The 23,456-nt window shown below is 53.1% G+C and overlaps 2 protein-coding genes across 4 annotated transcripts in view; one reads left to right on the top strand and one right to left on the bottom strand.

Moving 5' to 3' along the window:
• The window catches only part of HK1 (hexokinase 1), a 66,569-nt gene extending 52,117 nt beyond the window's left edge, over positions 1-14,452 (top strand). For all 3 annotated transcript variants that reach the window (XM_014548177.1, XM_014548178.1, XM_005876823.2), the window contains exons 11-18: positions 203-351; positions 650-769; positions 2,086-2,181; positions 3,870-3,969; positions 7,271-7,454; positions 9,481-9,636; positions 11,818-12,051; positions 13,580-14,452. In XM_014548177.1, coding sequence (XP_014403663.1) covers positions 203-351; positions 650-769; positions 2,086-2,181; positions 3,870-3,969; positions 7,271-7,454; positions 9,481-9,636; positions 11,818-12,051; positions 13,580-13,724 — 1,184 coding nt within the window. In that variant the 3' untranslated portion in view covers positions 13,725-14,452. The remainder of the gene's footprint in view (positions 1-202; positions 352-649; positions 770-2,085; positions 2,182-3,869; positions 3,970-7,270; positions 7,455-9,480; positions 9,637-11,817; positions 12,052-13,579) is intronic.
• The window catches only part of TACR2 (tachykinin receptor 2), a 15,932-nt gene continuing 6,386 nt past the window's right edge, over positions 13,911-23,456 (bottom strand). Inside the window, exons 3-5 of the mRNA XM_005876816.2 lie at positions 21,674-21,827; positions 20,240-20,436; positions 13,911-17,019 (exon numbers count right to left, since the gene is read on the bottom strand). Of these exons, the coding sequence (XP_005876878.2) occupies positions 16,803-17,019; positions 20,240-20,436; positions 21,674-21,827 (568 nt within the window). The 3' untranslated portion in view covers positions 13,911-16,802. The remainder of the gene's footprint in view (positions 17,020-20,239; positions 20,437-21,673; positions 21,828-23,456) is intronic.

Raw genomic sequence — 23,456 nt, forward strand, 5'->3', positions numbered from 1 at the left:
GTTGGGTTAATTTGCATATAGTCGCTCTGATTGGCTGGTGGGCATGGCTTAAGGTGTAGTGAAGGTATGGTCAATTTGCATGTTTGTCTTTTATTAGTGTAGATGGGGGTTTCCCCCTTGAAAGCCTGGAGTCTTAGGGTCACTGGCTGCCAGGAGGCACTTGGCTGTTTCCTGAGATTCTTTCTGTTCTTGACTACGACAGAGAATGGTGACTTCTTGGCCCTGGATCTTGGAGGAACGAATTTCCGCGTCCTGCTGGTGAAAATCCGTAGTGGGAAAAAGAGGACGGTGGAGATGCACAACAAGATCTATGCCATTCCCATCGAAATCATGCAGGGCACTGGGGAGGAGGTGAGGCGGTTTTGCTTTCTACACCACCATGGTGTGTATGTGTCACACAGCCGGTGGCAGTGGTGGTCCCCAACACCTGCCATGTGATGCCTGCAGCCGGGCAGGTGTCCTTGTGGCCCGAAAGCAGCAGGCACTTTCAGCCACGCTGGGATTACGATGCTCAGGGGATCCCGGAGAGGGGGGCGTCCTCTGATGTGTCAGGGTGAATGTCTGTGTGTGCATCCGTGTACATTTGTACGAATGCATTGAAAGTATGAAACCAGAGAACGCACATGTGATCCGCTCTTTCCTCCTCAAGCTGTTTGACCACATCGTCTCCTGCATCTCCGACTTCCTGGACTACATGGGGATCAAAGGCCCCCGAATGCCTCTGGGCTTCACCTTCTCGTTTCCTTGCAAGCAGATGAGCTTGGATGCGGTGAGTCAGGCACGGGGCAGCGCTGACCGTCCGGTGGCCAGTGCGAGCTGGCTCTGGGGCCCTCCTCCGGCCTCACTGTCATTCCTCAATGTCCGCACGGCCCCGATGGCACAGTCGGTGGGTGACCCAGGCTTTATGCCACACCCTCCAGGACATCTTCAGACTCTTATCATTTAAAGCATTTACCTCTGCGGGGAAGTATTTTGTCCTTCAGACAAGAAGAACCGCACCCTCCTCCTTGTTCCCTGTTCCTCCTAGTGTTGTCCGACTGAAGCACTTCCTACAGTTATTAGTGTTTGTGTCTTTCTGCTGTGTTTATACTTCTTGAGTGAGGACCTCTGTTTCCCACATGCCTAGCACAGAGAGCTCTCAGAAGAAATACTTGATGAATGTTCAATAAGTGGGATGGAAAGGGGTTTAAGGTCACCGACTGCATGGGTCAGTGCTGAGCACCTGCTGAGTACTAATGACTGGGTGGAGCTGAAGAGCACAGTGTCTGTCCTCAGGGAGCCTGCAGTCCCGAGGAGCCGGCCTCCCAGAGCCCAGCACTGTGCTAGGGGCGGTCAGTAGGTTGGCCATGTTCTGTGCAGAGGGAACCTATTTTGCAGCGTCACGGAGGCAAGACCAAGCCTGCCTTGCAGAAGGAGCCACAGTGCCTCTGTGTGTCACAGGTGATGCGTGGCCAGGGTGGAGGCCCTGGAGGGGACCTTACATCACTCTTGGCCTTGGGTCAGGCTTTGAAGCGTATGGTTGGCAGAACCAGGGAAGCTGGGTCGGGCACCTGCCTCTGGGAGCCAGTTAATGCAGTGACAGTGCTGACTTGGGGTTTTGCTCCTCTTAAGGCCTGTTAGGTGCCAGCAGTTGGATCCGTATAAGCTTTTGTTTTTTGCAGTTCACTTACACACCCATCAGCTGCATCGCTGCAGTCCAATCGGTTTTACTTTAGGTAGTAATAGTGCTACTAAAAATGTGCATTTCTCCACTTAGGTTGTTGGCAGACTGTTCTTCAGGGGAACTAGTTGGTTAACATTCTATGCCTCAGTTTCTCCATCTGTGAAATGGGGATTTTAAACTGACCGCTGTGAGGATGGTGAGGAGGAGTCGGGCCTGTGGAGGACTATTAGTATTTTTTTGGTGTGTGCCTCCATTTTTCCAGCATAGTCTCGCTGTACATTCTCAGCAGATGTTTACTCAGGAAGGAATGGGGTTTTGTGCTGTAAATTCTCAGCACATAGTGACTCAGGAAGGAAAGGAATTGTGTGTTCTGCCCATAGAGGCTGATTTCACGGACTCTCCCTGTGCCTTTCCTGTTTCAGGGAATCCTGATCACCTGGACGAAGGGGTTTAAGGCAACCGACTGCGTGGGGCACGACGTAGCCACCTTACTGCGGGAAGCAGTAAAAAGGAGAGAGGTAACTATTACAAAGGTGTTTTTAAACATTTTTACTATGCTTTTGGGTTATAAGAATCCTACTTGCTGATCATAAAGAATTCAAACAACCCAGAGGCACATGACCTGGGTAGAAGGTTCCCCCAACAGTCGGCAGTAAAACAGAGGTGAACAGTTTTGAGCTGTTAAGGGATAGTTTGCTTAAAAAGGTAAAATCACAACTCTCCTACAAAGAGCCTGGCACTGTTGTCAGACCTGGTGTCCTCCTGTTGGACACAACAGTCTCACAGAACACAAGCATCATCGCAGCCTCTGGTGACCGCCATGGGACCGGGCAGCATGGGCGTGTACCTCCATCACGGCAAGCTCAGCACACACGCAAAGAGCTGCCCTGCTTCCCCCACAGCATCCAACCCAGACCAAAGCCCCCTTCTCTGACCCCTCCCTGAAGCCATCCACCGAGGCTCAAATCCTAGAAGAAGGGCTAACACGCTGAGACGCCCCACGGACGGTGTTCTCCCGGGTCGCAACCAGCCAGGAGTCTAGCTCTGTTCCACTACAGCTGTGTTTCTGTTGGCCTCTGGCTGGAGAACATTGACACAATAGAAAATGAAAAATTCCAGAGATTTTATTTAACTCGTTAATTAATCAGGGAATCAGTAAGATGTTAAAAAACACACACACACCAGTTTAAACATTTCCAGCTTAAAAGAGCAGACAAATAAATACCTAGATGACCAGGAAGACTGAAGTGAATAGGTTTGAAGGAGGGATCGGTTGCACCTGAAGGGTATGCTAGCCAGCAGCTGGTATGTCATTGAAAAGAAACCCAGTGATCTATTTTTGCCCATTTCACAACTTACTTTGTGAGCCAAATTACTTTGTTCCCCCAACTTACTTTCCATGCATATACCAACACACATTTTTTTAAAGTTGTAATCACACCATATAGGCTACATAACAAGTTGCTTTTCTAAATTTAACAGGAAGCAGGCATCTTTTCATGTCACTACATGTAGACCAGCCTCACTCCTTTTCTTGGCTGCATCGGTCTATTTTCTTGACCACTGTGGGGACTCTGAGGGGCTTCTCGTGTGGGTCCTTGGAGTAATGAATGTGTGTGACGTGACTATGTCCCACGTGTAAGTTACTTTATATTGTTGCATTGGAAACCACTCTAAACCTAGTGACTTAACACAGCAAGTCCCAGTTCTTCGAGACCATGGTTCCCACAGCTCCTTTTGATCTGTTTCTGGGTTGTTTCTCGTTCTGGCTCATGCAAGTCATGCAGTAAATACCCTTGTCCATGTACCTTTGTGTACCTGCATGGCTATTTCTGAAAGACAGATTCTGAGAAGTGGGTTTGGTCTTTGCATTTTGCCCTCTGAAAGGCTATAAGGCTTTAAACTCCAAGAGCAAGAGCTTTTGGGTGAAGTCTCTGGCAGCCTTTTATCCGTTCAACAATTCCGCCTAGGCCGCCTCTCTAATAATACTTCCTTTCTGTAGATCTTAAACTGTAGCTACATCATTAATAGGAGGCGTTTAGTCAGTGAAGGAGCATTTCAGTGCCTTTTATGGGCTGGCGAGAAAACTGTTCCAGATGATGCCCCAGGAGCGTTCGGACTGTGGTGCAGCCCAGTGAGCCTGGGAATTCCAGCCAGGCAGGGCGTCCCTCCCTAAAGCTCACGCCCTGTCCGTTTCTCTCCCCAGGAATTTGATCTGGACGTGGTGGCTGTGGTCAACGACACGGTGGGCACCATGATGACTTGTGCTTATGAGGAGCCCACCTGTGAGATTGGACTCATCGTAGGTGGGTGTCCTGGAAGGTCTCTCTCCTCGGGGCAAGGAAGGCTGGGTTTTCCTGTTTAGTGAGGCCTTGAACCACAGCTCAGCCCTCTGTGGGAGACAGTACCTGTCAATCCTGTCCCCTTACCACCTCCAGAGTTGTATTCTTGACCGAGGCTACAGAGCCCTGCAGGGGCTCCCTCCCAGCACCTACCACGTTGATAGTGACCAGACGGTCAACCTTGACCGAGGCTACAGAGCCCTTCAGGGGCTCTCCCTCCCCAGCACCTACCACGTTGATAGTGACCAGACGGTCAAGAGCAGAGCTTTCCAGGGATGAGGCCTCACGTGGCTCACGTGGCCGGGCGGACGGGGTGGGAGCCCGGGAGCTGGTATGGAGAAGCTCCAGGCAGGTGTTGCCAGCCTGTGGCTGGGAAGGAAGAGGCGGGCTCCTCAGGCCTGACCTTGGGAAAGAGCTGGAGAGTAGTCTTGGGTGCCAGCAGCCCCTGTTTGTGAGCAGTCCCAGCCCCTGAAGCGGGTTGAGAAGGGTCATCTGCTGGCTTTGCAGGTTGTCCCCTTATAGCCCAAGCACATTAGGGGCTTGGGCCTCAAGAGCACTGGTTCCGGGAGCATACTGACTTGGGCTGTGGGAAAACCACTTGTCTAATTGGACCCGCTCCTGGTGTCAGGGGGTGCTGGGAAAAGAACCCTGTTTCTTAGGTGCACCTGGCTGCGTGGGCCTTTCACTGAGTGCTGGGATAAAGCTGGGATAAAGCCCAGCTGGTGGCCGTGTGGTGCCAGGAAGGCCTTTTTATTTGCTAAACCACTTTGGGCTCCTATGGAAAATCAAAGAAATAGGGAGCAGCTCCAGGTGAAAGTTTCTGGGGCCTGGCTTTGGGGCTCATTTGTTGTTTCTTCCTTTCTTTTGCAAAGCTCTCTCCACCCAACCCCTCCCTCTCTTCTCCTTATGAATGGACTTGGGCGTGAAATGCAAAGCCAGAGTGACATAGCACATTCTCCACTTCCTGGTCAGGCCTCACCTTCCTGCCTCACCTTCCTGCCTGGGTGTCGGGGCAGCCCAGTTAGCTGTTCCTGGCACGACAGGCGGGTGGGGTGGGGGTGGGGGTTCTCCACAGCTCCAGCTGCCTGCAAAGCCACATTTTACTTCCCTGCTCATCGATCTCTCTGCTCAGAACTCCCAGGGGCAGAAAGTATGATTTTCATGCTCTGGTTTTCTTTGCACCCACTTCCATTTCTCAGTTTTACATTTTAGGTGAAAGGAAGCTGAGAAAACAAAAACAATCCCGTTACACAGCCAGAGGCTTGTGAATTCTGCTTCAGCTTCTTTAACGGGTTTGGCAATGACCAAAGCCCTTTTGGTCTAGCCCAGTGGTCGGCAAACTGCGGCTCGTGAGCCACATGCGGCTCTTTGGCCCCTTGAGTGTGGCTCTTCCTAAGCCTTAGGAGTACCCTAATTAAGTTAATAACAATGTACCTACCTGTATAGTTTAAGTTTAAAAAATTTGGCTCTCAAAAGAAATTTCAATCGTTGTACTGTTGATATTTGGCTCTGTTGACTAATGAGTTTGCCGACCACTGGTCTAGCCAGTGGGATGCCCTTGCGTTCCTTCATGTTGAAAGTCCACCTGTGTCTGCATTCTGCCTGGTTGATGGTGCGCCAGGGCCTTGCTACTGAAAGTGTGGTCCATGGGCCAGCAGCCTCGGCACCACCTGCGGGTGTGTCAGAAATGCAGAGTCTCAGGCCCCACCCCAGACCTGAATCGAAATCTGCATCCTCACCAGCAGGCTTTCCAGGCGATTCAGGAGCATATGTAAAATGTCTTCACTAAGGCCTCCTTGGTTAGTTGGTTGGGTTTTGTTTGTTTAATCCTCACCCGAGGACATTCGTAGAGAGAGGAAGGGAGAGTGAGAGAAAAATAAACATCGGTCCATTGTCTTCCGTATGCACACCAGTCAGGGATTGAACCAAAACCCAGGTTTGTGTCCTGCCTGGGAATCAGACCGGCAACCTTTTGGTGCAAAGGACGATGCTCAACCAACTGAGCCAGTCCAGTTGGTTGGTTTTTAAATTTCCAGTCCATTCACTGAGACAAAGCCAGTGACCACAAGCTTGGATATCATGGCAATTAAAACTCTGTGAAAGTTTTCAATGACTTCCTCTCAGTTTCTCTACTTAACTCCTCATGGATGAGAACAGCAAACAGTTTGTGTCCCACTGGGTCCTTGGGGGGCCACAGTCTGAGTCGCCTGCTCTGGGGCAGTTCAGGGATGGATATCAGGCTCCTGAGCCCCTGGAATCTTTAGGTCATATCGTGTGTGTACAGTGTGTGGTGCACCCAGGGACAAGGTCCTCAGGAGAATCGTCAGGTTTTCAAAAAGGTCTGTGATACCAAAAGGGTGAGGAATCATCACGTTAGAAAGACACCTTGAAATGCTCAGGACAGTGTCCTGCAGTGCCTCCCTGTGGGCTTCATTCTGGAACACGTAGGAGAGGTTATTGAGCAGCCGTGGTCCATGCCCATCCTTGATAAGAAAAGATAAGTGGCCCTAGCCGATTTGGCTCTGGATAGAACATTGGTCTTCTGGTTGAAGGGTCCCGGGTTCGATTCTGGTCAAGGACATGTAGCATTGGTCTTCTGGTTGAAGGGTCCAATGTACCTTGGTTGTAGGCTCAATCCTGGCCGGGTCAGAGCACATGCCGGTGGTAACCAGTCAATGTGTCTCTCTCACATTGATGTCTCTCTCTCTCTGCCTCCCCCCCTTCCTTCCACTCTCTCTAAAAGTCTATGGAAAAATATCCTCAGATGAGGATTAACAACAACAAAACAACAAAAGAAGAGAAGATAAGTGGACATCTATGGTATAATAGTAGACAACCCCCTAATATTGTGTGTGTGCGTGTGTGTGTGTGTGTGTGTGTGTGTGTGTGTGTGTGTGTAAAAAGAGGAAGTGGGAGCAGGAGTGGGAGAGAGAAATATCCTTCCATTCTAAATAAAGCCTAAATGTCCACCATTGAAGATACATCCCTTTATTGTATCCCTTCATCTTCTATTAAAATGAATACAGCCCTGCCTGGACAGGAAACAGAGGAGGCTCTTGGCATTGATGTCCTCATACAAAGCGAGTTGATCAAATGCTCTCTGGGTGGCTTGGATCTGACTCTCCTTTTATATTTTGAGATTTTTCCGGAAAACTTTGGGAAAGTGACACTATTACTTTGCTCATCTCAAAAACTCACTCCTATCTGGAACCCCAGGCCCCGGGCCTAGTTGCCTGGCCAATTACCTCCCCCTGGTGTGTTGCAGGGACCGGCAGCAATGCCTGCTACATGGAAGAGATGAAGAACGTGGAGATGCTGGAGGGGAACGTGGGGCGGATGTGTATCAACATGGAGTGGGGCGCTTTTGGGGACAACGGGTGTCTGGATGATATCAGAACAGAGTACGACGTCCTGGTGGATGAAAACTCCCTGAACGCTGGCAAACAGAGGTAATTCTGCTTGTGGGAGGAGACGCATAAGGGGGTCGGGACAGGGAGGACGTTCTGCCTGTTACAGTCAAAGGTGCTTCTAGGAAGAGTGGGGTCTACGCAGAGGCTTGGAGACCGGTCCCTCCCTCGGGTGTCCTCCTGACCTTGGCTTTTGGCCCCAGGAGAGCAGGAACGGGGGATGGGCCCCCAACATGGTACAAGAGGGCCCTGGTTGATGTCCTCTCCAGGTGCCGCTTCCCGTTAGTGACTGTGTTCATCCTGGAGCGTTCTAGCCTTCCTCTTGGTCAGTAGGTTTTGTCTTGTTTAGTGGAAGTAGAGCACACTGGACCTGCAGCTGTCAAAGGGCAAGGGAAGTTCAGACCTTTCAGTGGGGTGGGGGTGGGGCGGAGTGGGGGCCTTCTGGTCAGGGGTGAGGCTGAGGCGCAGTGCAATTCATCCTTCCCGTAGGGGACCTCCTGCACCTCCTAGTGGCTGTTTGGAGCTTTTCAGCTTGGCTCTCAGGAGCCCTCCCTGAGATGGCAGTGCCCCCAGCGTAGAGACCAGTGACTTATGTCTCAGTTCCCAGGATTCAGGCCACCCTCTGCCATCAGCAGGATGTGTGGGTCTAAGCTGTGTCCGCAGGAGCAGACAGAAGGGCTGGGTAGTACCTCCCAAATATAAGTTGTTCTCTAGGCCACCCTCAAGATTTCTGCCCTTTCCAAAGACCACCTATGCTATTATTGTTTTTCTGTAATTCAGCCTTTATTCTTTACTTAAACATAATGAGGGAGGGGGAAAAAATCCCAGAAAACTCAATATTACCATAAACAGATGGTAATCATAAAGTGAAAAACGTTATTTAATTCTAGCTACTGTTGCCTACCAAAGGCTCTAAACGAAGACCCCTTTGCTAAAAAGAGAGGCCAGCAGGGGTTGGAAGGGGTGAAAGCCATATCGGCCCCTAACTGGGAAGGTCTCCTCGATGGAATGAAAGGACTGGATGGGACCTGGTCATAACAGCACCAGTGCATGGTTTCTGTGTGTGTTTTCCCCTGTGGACCACCTGAAACCTGGAGTACGCAGATCACTCTTCCCGAGTATCCAGACTTCCCAGCTTGGAGATGCTGGGGTTGGGTGCGTGTCATGGACGCATTTAAATCCTCTGTCATTTCTTGAGGCCCTTGAGCGTGGAGAAGGCAGGAAATAAAACCCCAGGAGCAGCCGTAGGGAGTGCTGTGCCGCCTGAATCCTCCAGCCAGCATGGTGTCATCGGGTCTGCCGGCGCTTGACCAAGCACTCTGGGTTTTTGCAGAACCTTCCAACACTCTAGGAGGAAGTTTCCCCTTATTGTCTTCTTGTCCCTTTAAGACTCAGCCGTTTGCTTATTGTGCAGATATTCGTTGAGCACTTGACAGAGAGCCTAGCGCTGTGCTGTGCTAGGCGCTTGGGGTCAGAGCTGAACAAGGCACACATTGTCCACCTCCTCGAGGCTCTGGCTGCAGGGATGATGAGCGGCAGCGGACCTGTGTGCCTGTGAAGGACAAGGGAGGGGCACGGGGGTCCGAGATCTGCAGGTACAACCTGGTCTGGGGGAGGCAGTCAGGCCTCTGCAGGTACAACCTGGTCTGGGGGAGGCAGTCAGGCCTCTGCAGGTACAACCTGGTCTGGGGAGGCAGTCAGGCCTCTGCAGCTACAACCTGGTCTGGGGAGGCAGTCAGGCCTCTGCAGGTACAACCTGGTCTGGGGAGGCAGTCAGGCCTCTGGAGAAGTGACATTGAAGCTGAGAGCTGGAATGGGATTTTCCAGGCAGAGGCAGGAAGTCAGGTGAGGAGGGAAACAGTCCAGCACTTAGACACGTGTGCTGGTGGTTTCATTTCTGATCCCGGGGAGGGTTAAGGATGCCTCAGTCCTTCCTGGCCTCATGCTCTGCCTCTACTGGGGGCACAGGGCTCGGGGTGCGGATTGGTGATGCCCTTGATGGGCAGTCAGACACCCAGGGTGACTGTGAGACCGAAGGCTTCGCATAGACACCCTCCTCCTGTTGCAGGTATGAGAAGATGATCAGCGGCATGTACCTGGGTGAAATTGTTCGCAACATCTTGCTTGACTTCACCAAGAAGGGATTCCTCTTCCGAGGGAAGATCTCTGAGCCACTGAAGACTCAGGGCATCTTTCAGACCAAGTATCTCTCTCAGATTGAGAGGTGAGTGGGGACGGGCTTTCCTGAAGGGCCTGTTCGAGGTCGACCTGGCCACGGGGTTACCAGGCGCCATTTGTGAGATTTCTTTTCTCCTGCCATTTTATTATAAGTGACTTTCCTTTTATTTGTCCTTTATGTTGGGGCATGATATTTGTTTGAAATTATGTGTGTAAATAGGTTATATGGACTCAATTTCAGGATAGTGAAGATGCATTACAGATATCTGTGTTGCAGGGACGTTGAGTCCTATAGAGCCCAGCACCACTGGTCCAGCCCCACCCTCATGCTATCTGAATGGCAGCTGGGATCGAATAGCTTGCCCACCCCGTGTGCATGCCCCACAGCAAGCTGCCTCTGCCTTCCTCCCATTTTTCTCATATAAGCATTTCATCTCTGCTTTGCCATCTTTCATGGTGAGAGAAGGTGAAAGTGGTCTGCAAAAGCCAAAAAACAAAACAAAACAGGTGTGCAAAAACTACCTGTTTTTACAGTGGTCACAATAGCAACTCTAGTATTGGCTCCGCCGGGGCCTGCTCACTGCTTTCCCCCACGACTGCATAGCGGGGGAGGAAACTTTCCCCTACCCTCCTCGGTTCTCTTTGCTTGTCTAATAATTAAATCTACATGACACAGATAAACAAGACAACATAAACTTCACTACGTATGTATGAATGGGAACTCCACATACATGAGAAGGTCAGAAGCAAAAAGTTACAATGAGGTATATGAGAAATCATAAAGAAAAAATTGCCAAATTTCACTAATAGCTTCTATAAGTTAAAAAAAATCAGTATTCAAACTTATAAGGCAAACAACAAACATTTGAACAAAGGAAACCATTTGCATTGTATGTGATAAGATGCAGAGTGTGGCACCGTTAACAAGAGCTCGATCAGGTCTGGTCTTGAGATCTGCTCTGTCCCCTGGCTGTGGGCTCTGAGTGAGTTACTCAGTTTCTCCCAGGCTGTTTCCTCATCTCTAAAATGGGAATGATGTTACATGTATTGGTTGGTCTGTATGAAGAGGAAACGTGGTAATGTATGTAAAGCACCTGTCACACAGTAAGTCTTCACACAGGGCTGGCTGCTCTTATCACTGTCATTGTCATCATCATCTCTTTCAATTTAATAAGAATGAGACAAATATCCCAGGAGAGTAAGTCTTGACATAATAGTTAGTTCATATGGCCAATAAACAAATGAAAAAAAATAAAAAAGGTCACCCTCACTAATAGAGAAGAAGGCAAATGAAACCACAGTGTGATGCCATTCTTACCAAATTGTCAGATGTTTTAAAAAGTGATCCTTTCCGTGGGGGACAAGGACAGGCAAGTACTGTGCGGCAGAGGGAGTAAAGTGATGCAACTTTCTGAAAGGCACTTGGCCATATATAGCAAAGATTTATAAATAGGAAACGTCATTAGAATGTTACTTCCATCCTGGCTGGTGGTTCAGTGGTTAGAGCGTCGGCCCATGCACCAAAAGGTCTCAGGTTTGATTCTTAGTCAGGGGCATGTGCTGCCTGGCTTGCAGATTCTATCCCTGGTCCCTGGGGTGCGTGCTGAAGGCATCCAATCGATGTGTCTCTCTCACATAGATATTTCTCTCTCTGTCTCCCACCCTCCCTCCCCCTCTCTCTAAAAAAATCAATGGAAAAAATATCCTTGGGTGAGGATTAACAGACAAACAAAAAGTATGCTACTTCATAATAGCAGAAAATTAGAAAATTATAAAAAACTTAAATTTCTCTAAACTGGCTAAATAAGTTTGGTGTATCCCAGAATGGAATGCTTAGGTAAGAAGGTGGGAAATTGCTCAGATGTGTGAAGTAGGAAAAAAGCAATAAAGAAAAACACATGTAAAGGACAAGCCTGTGGTGCATAAGAACAAAGACATTGTTTAAAGATAATTCAGAAAAAAATAGGTTGGGAATGTTCATAGCATTTCCCCCAGTGTTGGGATTGTGGATGGCTTTCATTTTCCAATATTTATTTCTCTAGATTTGCCAGATTTTCTACAATTTAACAGGTAGTACTTTGGGGGAATCATTTAAAAATTTATAAATAAATGTTACTTAGATGGGGAAAAGCCCCCATGACCTATTCACGGGTAAGTACAGTGAGTGGGCTCCCGGGCTGCTCTCGTGGGTCCTGCTTCATGCAGCCTCCTGCTCTTGTTCCCACAGTGACCGCTTGGCGCTGCTCCAGGTCCGGGCCATCCTGCAGCAGCTGGGCCTGAACAGCACCTGCGACGACAGTATCCTCGTCAAGACCGTGTGCGGGGTGGTGTCCAGGAGGGCCGCGCAGCTGTGTGGTGCAGGCATGGCTGCCGTGGTGGATAAGATCCGAGAAAACAGAGGGCTGGACCATCTCGACGTGACCGTGGGGGTGGATGGAACTCTCTACAAGCTTCATCCGCAGTGAGTGGGGCTTCCGGTTGGGATGGGCAGAGCTCCCTGGGCTGCGAGGTCCTTTGATGGTTATGGGGCATCGGGATGTGAGTCCCACCAGGAAAATGCCTCACCTGACGGCTGTGCGCTCAGGGACTGGGGCTGAGCTGGGATGAGGTCGTGGACTGCTCTGAAGTTTAACCGAGAGGCAGATTAGCGCTTTACCTGGCCAGCTTACACCGGGGCCATGGCGTGTCCCTCTCCCCGCTCCTCCTGGGCCCATTTAGGTCGGGCGGAGTCCAGGTGGGGAGCAGGAAAGGAGGGAGAGAGGGGTGTGGGCCGCCCCATCAGCCTGGGTAGCTGCAGCCTGGCCAGGAGGCTGTTTGGTAAGTGGGGAGAGGGAGTGAAGGAAGGGGGAGGAGGGCTCATTGTCTTGTTCATCTGCTAAATCAGCTTGTCAGGAGACACAGGAGTCCTATTGGCTCTGGGCTTGTAGCAGCGAGGGGCTGGGGAGGAACTTCTTTCAGTCAAGTGCCCGACACCTCATCTGCTCTTTGTGCCAAGCGCGTCCCAAAACTTGGCTCTTGTGAATAGTGACCATATAATTTACTGTCTGAACTCTTGGATGCTTTTGTCAGCGAAGAGAGTGCTATTAATAATTACACTGGGACCATCCCAGCTACACCAGGCCATAATGTCACCCTACTTAACAGCAACGTTACCCAACTCATCATGGGCACTTCCTGCTTACCTCATGGCCATGGCTGGTGATGGACCCGTCTGTCTGGCTCCACCTTAATAGCCACCCTCTTCCTCACCTGAGGTAGCACCCAGGTGTGGTTTAGAGCTAGGCTTTGGAGCCATACACACCTGGATTTAATCCTGGCACCATCATTTGGAAGCCGTGTTCAGTTGCTCAGTCTTGCCAAGTCTCACCTTCCTCATGGGATAATGGCTGCTGGCAGGACTGGAAATTATGTCTATAAAGTGTAGGTAAATGGTAGGTGTTCAGCAAAGGGCAGTCCACGTGACCTCTGAGAGCCCCCATGTCCTGAGCATCCTCAGTCTGGTCTGTCTCATTTTCAACAAAAAATGCAAGAACCTCGAGTCACCTCTCATTTAGAGATTCTCCTTCACTAGCAGGCCTCCCCCTGTTGGCTTCTGGTGCTGGGCTGTAGCTGGTGATGGGCTGGGGGGTCCGAGGGCTGCAGCTGTGGGCAGGTGATTTCCTGCCCATGGAGGCCCTCGCACAGCTCTTGGTTTTTGGTCCTCTAGGAACCTCAAGGTGTGTCTTTGAGGACAGGCGTGTCTCAGTGTATTATTCATGCCCTGGCCCTTGTATGCTGTACAGGGTAGTTTGGTTTTGATTCTCAGCTGAGAATTGTAATCATAGGATTGATTGTAAATCCACCTGCCATTCTCAATAAGCCCCAGCTGCTGCTAAGCAGCCCCTCCTGTCTTGTTTGCCCTCCTTATTATTAGAGTCCTTTAACATCTTCAGGTGGATCCAGCGGCTCTTTTCATCTTATCCTACCTACCCTTTTCTTCTCTTTTTTAGCTTCTCCAGAATCATGCACCAAACCGTGAAGGAACTGTCACCAAAGTGTAACGTGTCCTTCCTCCTGTCCGAAGATGGCAGTGGCAAGGGAGCTGCCCTCATCACGGCAGTGGGCGTCCGGCTCCGGGATGAACGGGGCAGCTAAGAGCCCCGGACCCCAGCCTGCTGCCCTTCCAACACTTACTTCTCTCTCCAAGCAGCGACCCCCCCGAATCTCCCAGCGAGTGGAGCTGGGAGACGCCAGCACCAGAGCCCGCCACTGCCACAGCGGGAGGAGAGCAAACGCCGACCACTGGCGCCTAACGTAGGGTACAAAATCGAGTGTGTGCTGTTGATAATACCTCTCACCTCCGGGCCCTCCTCACCTCCCTGCCACTCTGCATGAGTTGATTTCACCCTGGCCGTCTGTTCCCCACGTGTGAAGTGTCGTGGTGTCCATTCTAATTTATGCATTCGTCCAACGTTATTTATTGGCCTGAGATGACAAGTCACACCATCCGACAGGCCTCATGGGCGTCTGCAGCCTGTCCTTGGGGACGAACCCCCGTGTGAAATGTATTATCACCAGCAGACACTGCCTGTGCTCCGCCCAGGGGCGCTCGCCGCCTCCTCCCGTCCCAGCACCCACTGCTGGCCTCCCAAGGTTCCCGTCCGGGCGTGTCCATGCCACTGGGTTGTGTGTCTGTGGACCTGGTCGTAGCCACGTTGTGACTGTCTTGCATTCTGTCTTGGGGGGGAGGTGCAAGGTCCTGTGGCAAAGTGTCTTGTCTCCTGTGTAAAAGGAACCAACAACAAAACAGTGCCCTCATTGGAATGTCCCTTCGCTTCTGTGAGCCATGTCGTATGACCTAGTAAACTTTGTACCAGTTCAAAGACCTGAGTGATGCTTGATGGCCGGGGACCGGGGAGGACATGGAGCGGCCAAAACCAAACCCTGGGGATTTTTGTGGCCGCCTGGTCAAGGGGGGAATTGAGGTGAAGATCGCGTGCTTTAGCCCCCGCCTTCCTCTGGACTCCTGTGGTCTCTCCCTGCTGCGTCAGGGCTAGCCTCTCCCCGGGTCTTCCAGCACCTGCTCCAGCCCCAGGGTCCTGTCCTGGGGAGAGGCTCCTGCAGCCCCCGTCCCAGGTAAAGGGGTGCCCTCTGTCCTCCTGCAGCCCCCGTCCCAGGTAAAGGGATGCCCTCTGTCCTCCTGCAGCCCCCGTCCCAGGTAAAGGGATGCCCTCTGTCCTCCTGCAGCCCCCGTCCCAGGTAAAGGGATGCCCTCTGTCCTCCTGCAGCCCCCGTCCCAGGTAAAGGGATGCCCTCTGTCCTCCTGCAGCCCCCGTCCCAGGTAAAGGGGTGCCCTCTGTCCTCCTGCAGCCCCCGTCCCAGGTAAAGGGATGCCCTCTGTCCTCCTGCAGCCCCCGTCCCAGGTAAAGGGATGCCCTCTGTCCTCCTGCAGCCCCCGTCCCAGGTAAAGGGATGCCCTCTGTCCTCCTGCAGCCCCCGTCCCAGGTAAAGGGATGCCCTCTGTCCTCCTGCAGCCTGGCCTCCTCACTTGCTGTGGGAACAAGGAAAAAAGTCCACTTGGCTTCCGGGGCTGTCTGGGTGTAATGAGAGGCCGGGCCACATCCGCCTCCCCTGCCACCCCAAGCAGATCTGCCTTCGGCACCTCTCTGCCAACTCTGACATCCAGAGGATGGCGGACCGAGGCCCAACTCTGACATGCTGAAGTCCTGCAGCAGCCTGGGCACAGGGTGGCTGCACTCTCCTCTCCCCCACCTGACATTAACCCCTTCCGCAGGAGCCTGGCCCTTAGCTGACCCTTGCGTCCCTACCCCTCCTCAGCCTTGAGGCCGCTGTTCCATTTTGGATCCTCCCACAGCCCGTCCCTTTGGAGGATCCCACATCAGTCCGCATTCTGGTGCCTGTGACGGAGGGCACGTGAGCCTCCCAAGCCATGGCTACAGCTCTGGGTGTCCCCCCCGGACGGGTGGCCCCCCCAGGACTGACCGCATGCTCCCTTGGTGTGGTGAGACCAGTCCCTTTATTGGGCAGTGCCGATGCCTGTGCACAGTGATCTTTGTGGAGAACACAACATTAATCTTGGTTCTTCTGCAGGGATCCTGCGGTGTAGAGGGCGAGTTGGCAAGCCGGGGGTGGGGCGGGTGCCTTTGGGCCAGGCCTGGAGCTGTCCGGGCGTCGGGACAGTTGGTGGTTTCTGGCTGCCACCTTCTTGCTGTGGAAGTGGGGGTGAGAGTTGTGTTGCTGATTGCAGGCGCCATTCTGTAAGATGGCCGGCATGCTAGTAACAAAGGCCATGGCTGCTGTCTATTAAGCGCTTAACCTGTGCTTGGCCTGGTAGTTTATAGGCACCACTTCCGCCATCCTCACCGCCACCGCCGCGGGGAGGCCGCCGCGGGGAGAGGAAGAGCCGAGGGTCAGAGTGACTTGTCTGAGGCAGCACAGCTGGGGCTCCCTTTGCCTCATTTTCTTCCCAGTTTTCAATTCCTTTGACTCTTTACCACCATCTCTACTGACCTGGATCTGAGTTCTTAGATGCTGAGCAGAGAGGCCTCGGATTGACTCACAGGTGATGCTTTGCAAAACAAGAACCTTCTGACCTTCTTTTCACCGGAGAAGAATCAGTGTCTTGTTGGGTGCTGCCCACAGGTGAGTTTTGTTTTGTTTACCCAACATTTATAAACATGTGAGCCAAATGCAGCAAGTCCGGAAGCCTCACACGTTTTGGATTTCTGGCTTCTCTGGATTTAGATCTGGCAACAATGAGCTCCCATTACCACATGGCAGCATTTGTCCAGAGCCGATCAGCTACTGTCCTCGTTGGATACCTATGTCCTCTCATTTGCCACAGTCCCCACTATTCCCTGTTACCCCAACACTGGAAACCAATGGCCTTTTATCATCATATTGGCAGTTCTCCTTTTATACTGGGTCCAATTTACAAATGATGTTGTATGCCCAGGAAGGCGTCTGAGCTTGCCCCTGGATTAGATGTGTTCGCTCAGACTGTCTTCTTTGGCTCCTATTGGATCCCCCGAAGCACTGAGAGGGAAGGCTAGGTCCCCTTAAAGTCAGCATCCGCTGTAGAGTTCCCAGACCCGTCTTGTTTTTCCATCCACGTATTGAAGGGTGAGGCATGGGCCAGATTTTCACATCTCGTCTCTTGACCTGCTGCTTCTCAGAGGGTGTCAGCCTCACCCTGCAGCCAGGCACAAGGCTTCAGGATTCAGAAGTCACCCCATCTGGGGGACCCCCAGCCTGCCCACTGGTAGCCTCAGATGGGGCCACATCCCCACTAATGAATAAAGTCTCTTTAGTGTGACACCTGTTGACCCTCCTGGAGAGAGAGGGCGTGTGATTCAGCTCCATCTTATCCTCCTCGGTTGGCGTGACCCATGGGCAGCAACGGAAAGCGATCCGGAATCCAGAGCGAAACCTGGAGGGATGGAGGGCAGCTGGAGCAGGGGGTGAGGGGACAGTGACAGGAGCTGTCGTGTGGCTTCCCCCGCCTCCAGGAGCCCAGCTCCCCTTGAGGAAAGTCACTGCCTCACTCCCAGGAGCTCCCACTGCTCAGGGGTCCTATCTTTAGGAGACACTGTCCTTAGTAGACTTGATTTTTTTGAAATAGCCAGGAGTAATCGGAAGCTAAGTCTAGTGATGGAAGTGGGTGACTGAGCCGAAGTACACCACTTGTTATAACCAACAGACAAAAAGAAACCAAGTATAAATTATATAGAAACAACAGGTTTTCTTGTTTGGCTTGTTCACGGACTTCTAAAGGAATGTTCATAGGAGTCTTAAAAAAATTGGGGCTTTGGCAATGTTGGGTGGAATAAGGGTGCTCTCCCAAGAAAACATACACTTGGAACTATGAAGTTTGGGTACGTTTGCATAAAAAATAACTCTCTCCTCGGCATCACTGAGATGTCACTAGAGATCCACATACAACTTAGGGATAGGAGGAAGCCGATCGGGAGTGGAGGGAATGGGCTGGCGTATAGCGAGCACTGGCCTGTCGGGGAGAAAGAGAAATAGCTGAGACCCTGCGTGACTGCCGAGAAGGGGAGAGAACTACTGACTGTTCCCAGGAACCACACGGTTCCATGGTCCAGAAGAGCAGGTCTGACTTTAGCTCCTTGCCTTGTGGCTCTACAAGACTCCACGGTGTGACCCAAAAATGCCTTTATTGTGGGTGTGGGGCCTCTGCCCCTCGCACCCACGCTCAGCACGTCCCCGCCTGAGCTAACCATCACCCTCCCCACACCCCTTCCTCATTGTCCTCCGCATCTCAGTTCCTGACAACTGACGACTCCATCCTTGTCCTTCCGGTTATTCAGGCCAAGAACCTGGGAGTCATCCTTGATCTCCTCTCGCATGCCACCTCCCCTCCATCCACTCTGTTGGCTTTGCCTTAGCAATATCCAGACTCACCACGTCTCACCCCAGTCTAAACGCACCGTCTCTCGCCTGGATTCCTGCACTAGCCTAACCATCGTCTCCCTCTTTCCCCTTGCCGCGCTGTGGTCCACTTCCGGCACAGCTGCCAGACTGATTCTTTTCAAAGGGACATCAGAGCGTGTCTCCTGGGCTCAGCCCCACAGGGCGCCCCAGGTCAGAGTACCAGCCAAGTCCTTCCCTTGGCCCCAAGGCCTTTGCCTTGGCTGTTCCCTCGGCCTAGAACTCTTCCCAGATGGTCCACTCGACCCTCAAGTCTTTGCTCAAAAGACTCTTCCAGAAGGCCTACCCTGACCACCCTGTGAAATTGTACCCCATGCCCTCTACCTCCCCCAGCCCTTCCTGTCCTCCCTCACCCAGCTCTTGTGTTTTCTCTTTTCCGTAGGACTTACCACCTCATGTCTCATGTACTCACTATGTCTGCTTGTTGTCTGGCCCCCTCACTAGAATGTCAGCTCCCGGAGGGAAGGAGCGTTGTTTCTGTTCACCGGTGTCTCCCAAGTGCCTGGAACAGTGCCAGGCACACAGCCCCTTGGTGGTCATAGTCTCCACAAAGGTCCCTGCCGGGAGCACCAGTGTCATCAAACACTGAATGACTCAGAACTTGTCTCAGGGGAGGTGGCATGCGAGAGGAGATCAAGGATGACTCCCAGGTTCTTGGCCTGAATAACCGGAAGGACAAGGATGGAGTCCCTTGGGGAAGCAGAGCCCTGGCGACTGTGTCCTCGGGTAGCAGACACTGCGTGCTGGTGGCCCCTCGAGTGACAGTCCCTGTCCCCAAGTTCTCCTGCAAGCTGCGTGCAAGAGAGATGTGTTGTGTGGGGATAGGATTACAGGTCTTGGAGAGACATGGATGCTGGCTCCACTGCTTGCTGTGTGAGTTTAGGAAAAAAGTCATCTTTTCTGAGACTCAGTTTCCTCATCTGTAAAATGGGAATGAACACCTCCCTCCCTCGATTATCTGCTTACCTTGCAGGAGGCAATTGAGGGTTCTGGCACCTGTTAAACACTCAAAACACTATAGTTTTCTCACGTCCTTCTGGCCCTCCCCAGGTGGGCAGGATGTCTGAGCAACAAAGACCCTAATGGCACGAGCGGCTTGGACACGTGGGCAGGGAGGTGACAAAAAGGCATGAGCCAAGAGGCCCAGGGCTAACCTTGCCCATATCACTCTCAGCTAAGGTCAGACTCGGTGTCCACCTCTCAGCTCCTCTGGCCTGACCCCACCTTCGGGGTTTCTGAGGCTGCATGGCCTGCTCTGCAAGCAGGGCTCCTGGGTGCTGGGGTTTCTGCCTGGCCCCGCTCCTCCCACCTCTCCAAGTGCCCAGAGCGAATGCCAGCCCGTCTCTGCGGCTCTGCTTCCCCAGCAGCACAGTGGGGGGAACCAGGTGGAGTCAGGGAGGACTGAGGCCGTGGCTCCATCCTCCCTGGCTGTCTCTGCCAAAGTCACATCCCAGCTGCCCCGAACGCCCCTCAGGGCAGGAAATGCACCGTGATCTTCCCAGGGAGCAGGCTGCCCCTCCGCCAGGCTTGGCTCTGGGTCTCCGATCGCATGCTCCCCACTGCTTGGTGCTCTCCTCGCCCAAGGACAGTCCTTGGTTCTTCTCATTGCAGGAGCTCTTAAAAGTGTCAGAGCAGCCCCGCCGGCATGGCTCAGTGGTTGAGCGCGACCTAGTCACGGTTTGATTCCTGGTCAGGGCACATGCCCAGGTTGTGGGCTCAATCCCCCGTGTGGGGTGTGCAGGAAGCAGCCAATCAATGATTCTCTCTCATCATTGATGTTTCTATCTCTCTTTCTCCCTCTCTCTACCTCTCTGAAATCAATAAAAATATTTTTTAAAAATGTCAGAACAGATGAAGTCTTTACTTGTCTCCTTCCTTCCTCTCTCTCTGTCTGTCCTTCTGCCTCTGCTTCTCCACCTCCCTCCATCTCTCGGTCCCTCCCTCTCCTTGTTCCAGATGTAACCTCAGAAGAGAGCAGGAGCAGGCACATGGTGAGAACAATGGGGCAAGGCTTTGGGGAGGAGGTGGGCTCACACCAGGAGGAGGGTGCTGTGGGCTCACTGTGAGGATGGCAATCCCATGTGGGATTAGGGGGCACAAGGACACAGGGGCACAGGCTCAAGGTGCTCAGGGAAGGCCAGGCAGGGCCCGGCCTTGGGGCCCTGAGGGCTGAGGAGAGGGGCCGGATGAGGACTCACCTGCGGTTGAGGCAGCAGTAGATGATGGGATTGTACATGGTGGAGCTCATGGCCAGCCAGAAGAGCGCCAGGTAGACCTGCTGAATGAACTTGTGGCAGTAGATGTCCTCCTGGAAGTTGCCCAGGATGAAGTAGAGGTGGTAGGGCAGCCAGCAGATGGCAAACGTCACCACCACCACCACCATGGTCTTCACAAACTGCGGGGAAAGGCTTAGGTCACCCCTCACCTGGAAGCCCCGAACCCCCGTCCTCCCTGGGGCAGGGCGGGGTGCCCTCTTGCCAGTCTGGGAAGCCCTCAACAAGCAGGTCCTGTCTACCTCTATGGCCTCAGTCCCCTGGGGCATCCGCTGCTCAGACATTCCTGGGCCCTCCGTGTAGGGGCTTCTGCTCAGCCTCTCCCTCTGCCCACCCTGCTGTCTTTCCTTTGAAGTCCTCACTCCCAGAATCCCAACTCAGTGGCCACTTTCTTTAACAGGCGCCCTGGATCCCTTGTGGATGAGACTCACTCCTAACCCCATCCTTTGGGGAGTCCCTATGCCAGCTATGGGTCTCCAGTTCTGCTGCCCTCCCTGGGGACTGTATCTGCCACAGCCCTTCTATCCATAGGTATGAGGCTCCAACCTGGGACCCCAGCCTGTGCCCAGGGCCCGGCTGACCGCCCCCCCCCCCACATGGCTGGTTTCAGCAGGTGCCCTTGAGCATGGCCCAGTACCCCATGAGGGATGGAAGACAGGCCTGGGCTGGCAAATGGAGACCAGCTCTCCATGCAGAGGAACACCCACATGGTGTCCTATACCCAACCATCTCCCCGAATTGCCCTGAAAATGTCTAAATAGTAGATGATAAGTTGAGACTTCGACCTGATGCACGATGTGATTAACCTATCACCTCCCTGCTTGCCTCACAGGAAGCGGGCAAGGCAAGGAGGAGCTCTGAGCCTGCACCAGGATCTTTGGGGGCCTGCGTGGGAGGGAGGAGGGGGAACACTGGCCCTTCCTTTGGATACTGAAGGCGGATGATGTTGTCGGGAGGCAGCCCAACCTCCATGATCTCTGAGGGCTGCAGTTCCAGGATCAGAGAATTCTCCTGGGATCCTAGCAAGGAGCCTCCTGTAGTTCTGCGGGACTTCTTAAATTCAACTTCTGATTACTCAACGGTGTAAGATTTTACTGTCATTCTAAGGTGCTTGGAGGTCTCTGAAATTCTGTGGGGCTTTAGGATTTCCCGATTTTCCTAACATTCTGGGAAGTTCCTTTAACGTTGTGTTTAGCTAAAGACCAAGGGCACGTCGGCCTGTCCTGGAAGAACGAATTCAGGCTCCGGCCAGGACTTGTGGCTCCTGTGCTCTGTGGCGCCCCCCTGAGGGCGGGCCCGGAGCCCAGAAGAGCGGCTTCGGGCCCCGCCCCTCCCCATCCAGCCCCGCAACCAGCCCACCTTCTTCTTGGCCTGCAGGTACTGGGAGTTGGCTCCGTGAGCATGGTACCCGGGCACCCCGCGTCTCCACAGCGTGAAGCCGATGACGCTGTAGGCGAAGAACATCACCGCGAGGGGCAGGAAGTAGATGAGGGCGATCACGGCGAGGTGGTACCTGGAGGGAGAGCCAAGGGAGGGCCTGGGCACCGGTGGTACGGGGGCGACTTCGGCCTCCGCCAGCGCTCAGTCCCCAGGACCCCGCGGGCGCCCCTGAGCTGCCCTCGGGTCGCCCCTGGCACCCCCACCTCAGGCCTTAGTTTGAGTTAAGGAAGATAAATAAATAAATGAAGGCAACATCAGCCAGCACCTGCCCACAGAGGCTCTCCGGCTGCAGGAGGGAACCAGTGCTAGCCCTGCGTCCGCCCATGATAGACAAGCACCAAAAAGGGAGTAAGTAGGAAGGAAGAAGTTAACCAAGTCATACATTTGTTTAAAACTTAAAATGTCATTAAGCACAAAGGAGGAAGTAAAATTACTTCTCCGCCCCCATTGCTACTCACAATTCGGAATCTCTCCTTCCAGAATCACAGGTGTGTACAAGTGTTGCCTGAATCGTGGGTGTGCACCAGACCCAGGAGCAGGTGCTCGTACCCTCCTTCCCACTGGCCCTTCTCAGGGAGGGGAGGCCGGTGATAACGTGGGGAACACCGCCTCCCAGTGGTCAGTCCCGGAATAGTCTGCTCTCCATCCCTCCCTGAGCCAGAAAATGCGAACCCGTCACTACGGGACCGGCTTTGCAGCCGGGAGTCCTTCTGAGAAGGTGGGGTGCAGGGTAGGGATGAGACCCCCGGCAGGGCCTGCCCTCGAAACTCAACAGTCCCCAGGAACAGGCTTCTCAGAGGAATGGCGCCTTCACCAATACTGAGGCCACAGCGCCGCCCTCTTCTGGCGGGTGCCGGGGGCAGATGGGGACCAGGAAGGGGTGGTGTTGGAGGGCGGGTGTTAGAGGAGGCAGGAACGGGGCTGTGTTGCATGGTGACCTGGCAGCCCTCAGCTCAGATCCTCATGCTTCGGGCAGCTGGGTCCTTGTTGGACTAGACCTGCGACCTCCAGGTTTGTGGTCGTTTGTCCCCTATTTATGCCGCCACGTACTGAGGCGCCACTTCCGTGACAGGCATGGTGCTGGGGCTTCTGGGCATTTTCTCCTATGTGCTCACAGCAGCCCTTGGACAAGGTCCTTCCACTAATAACCCCCATTTGAGAGAGAGGTTAAGAGTCTACAAAGGGTCTTCCAGCAGCAGGGACAGAGTAGGACTCCAAGCCCCCAACCAGTTCTTCATCCTCTACAACCGACCATGCCACGCTTGGGCGTCAGGAAGCCACGCCATGAGGACTAGGCATGTGGAGGCCCAGAAGGGGAAGGGCTTACCCGGGACACACAGCAGCTGGACCACGCTGAGGTTCGTTTACCCTCCCCCCCCAGAGCCCTTGGCGCCCACCTCAGCACAGGCAGGCCCCAGGCATCCCCCCAAAACATCCAGGCTGCATCCCCTGCCCTTCCTTCCTGCTCAATACCCTGATCCATGTGGCCAGAGCTTTTACAGTGCCCGCCCCCAAACACAGACCTACACACACATTCCTGACTGTACCTGTGTGCACACACATGCCCACAAGCACACCCACATACTTATACACAAATGTTCACAGACATGAGTGGGGCAGCGCACCTGCACACGCAGTGTCACAAGCACATGTGCACGCATCCATATTCTCGTTTAAGGGCGCACATCCTGATCGAAGGGAT

Source organism: Myotis brandtii, unplaced genomic scaffold (assembly GCF_000412655.1).
Source record: "Myotis brandtii unplaced genomic scaffold, ASM41265v1 scaffold499, whole genome shotgun sequence".
Classification (NCBI taxonomy): Eukaryota; Metazoa; Chordata; class Mammalia; order Chiroptera; family Vespertilionidae; genus Myotis; species Myotis brandtii.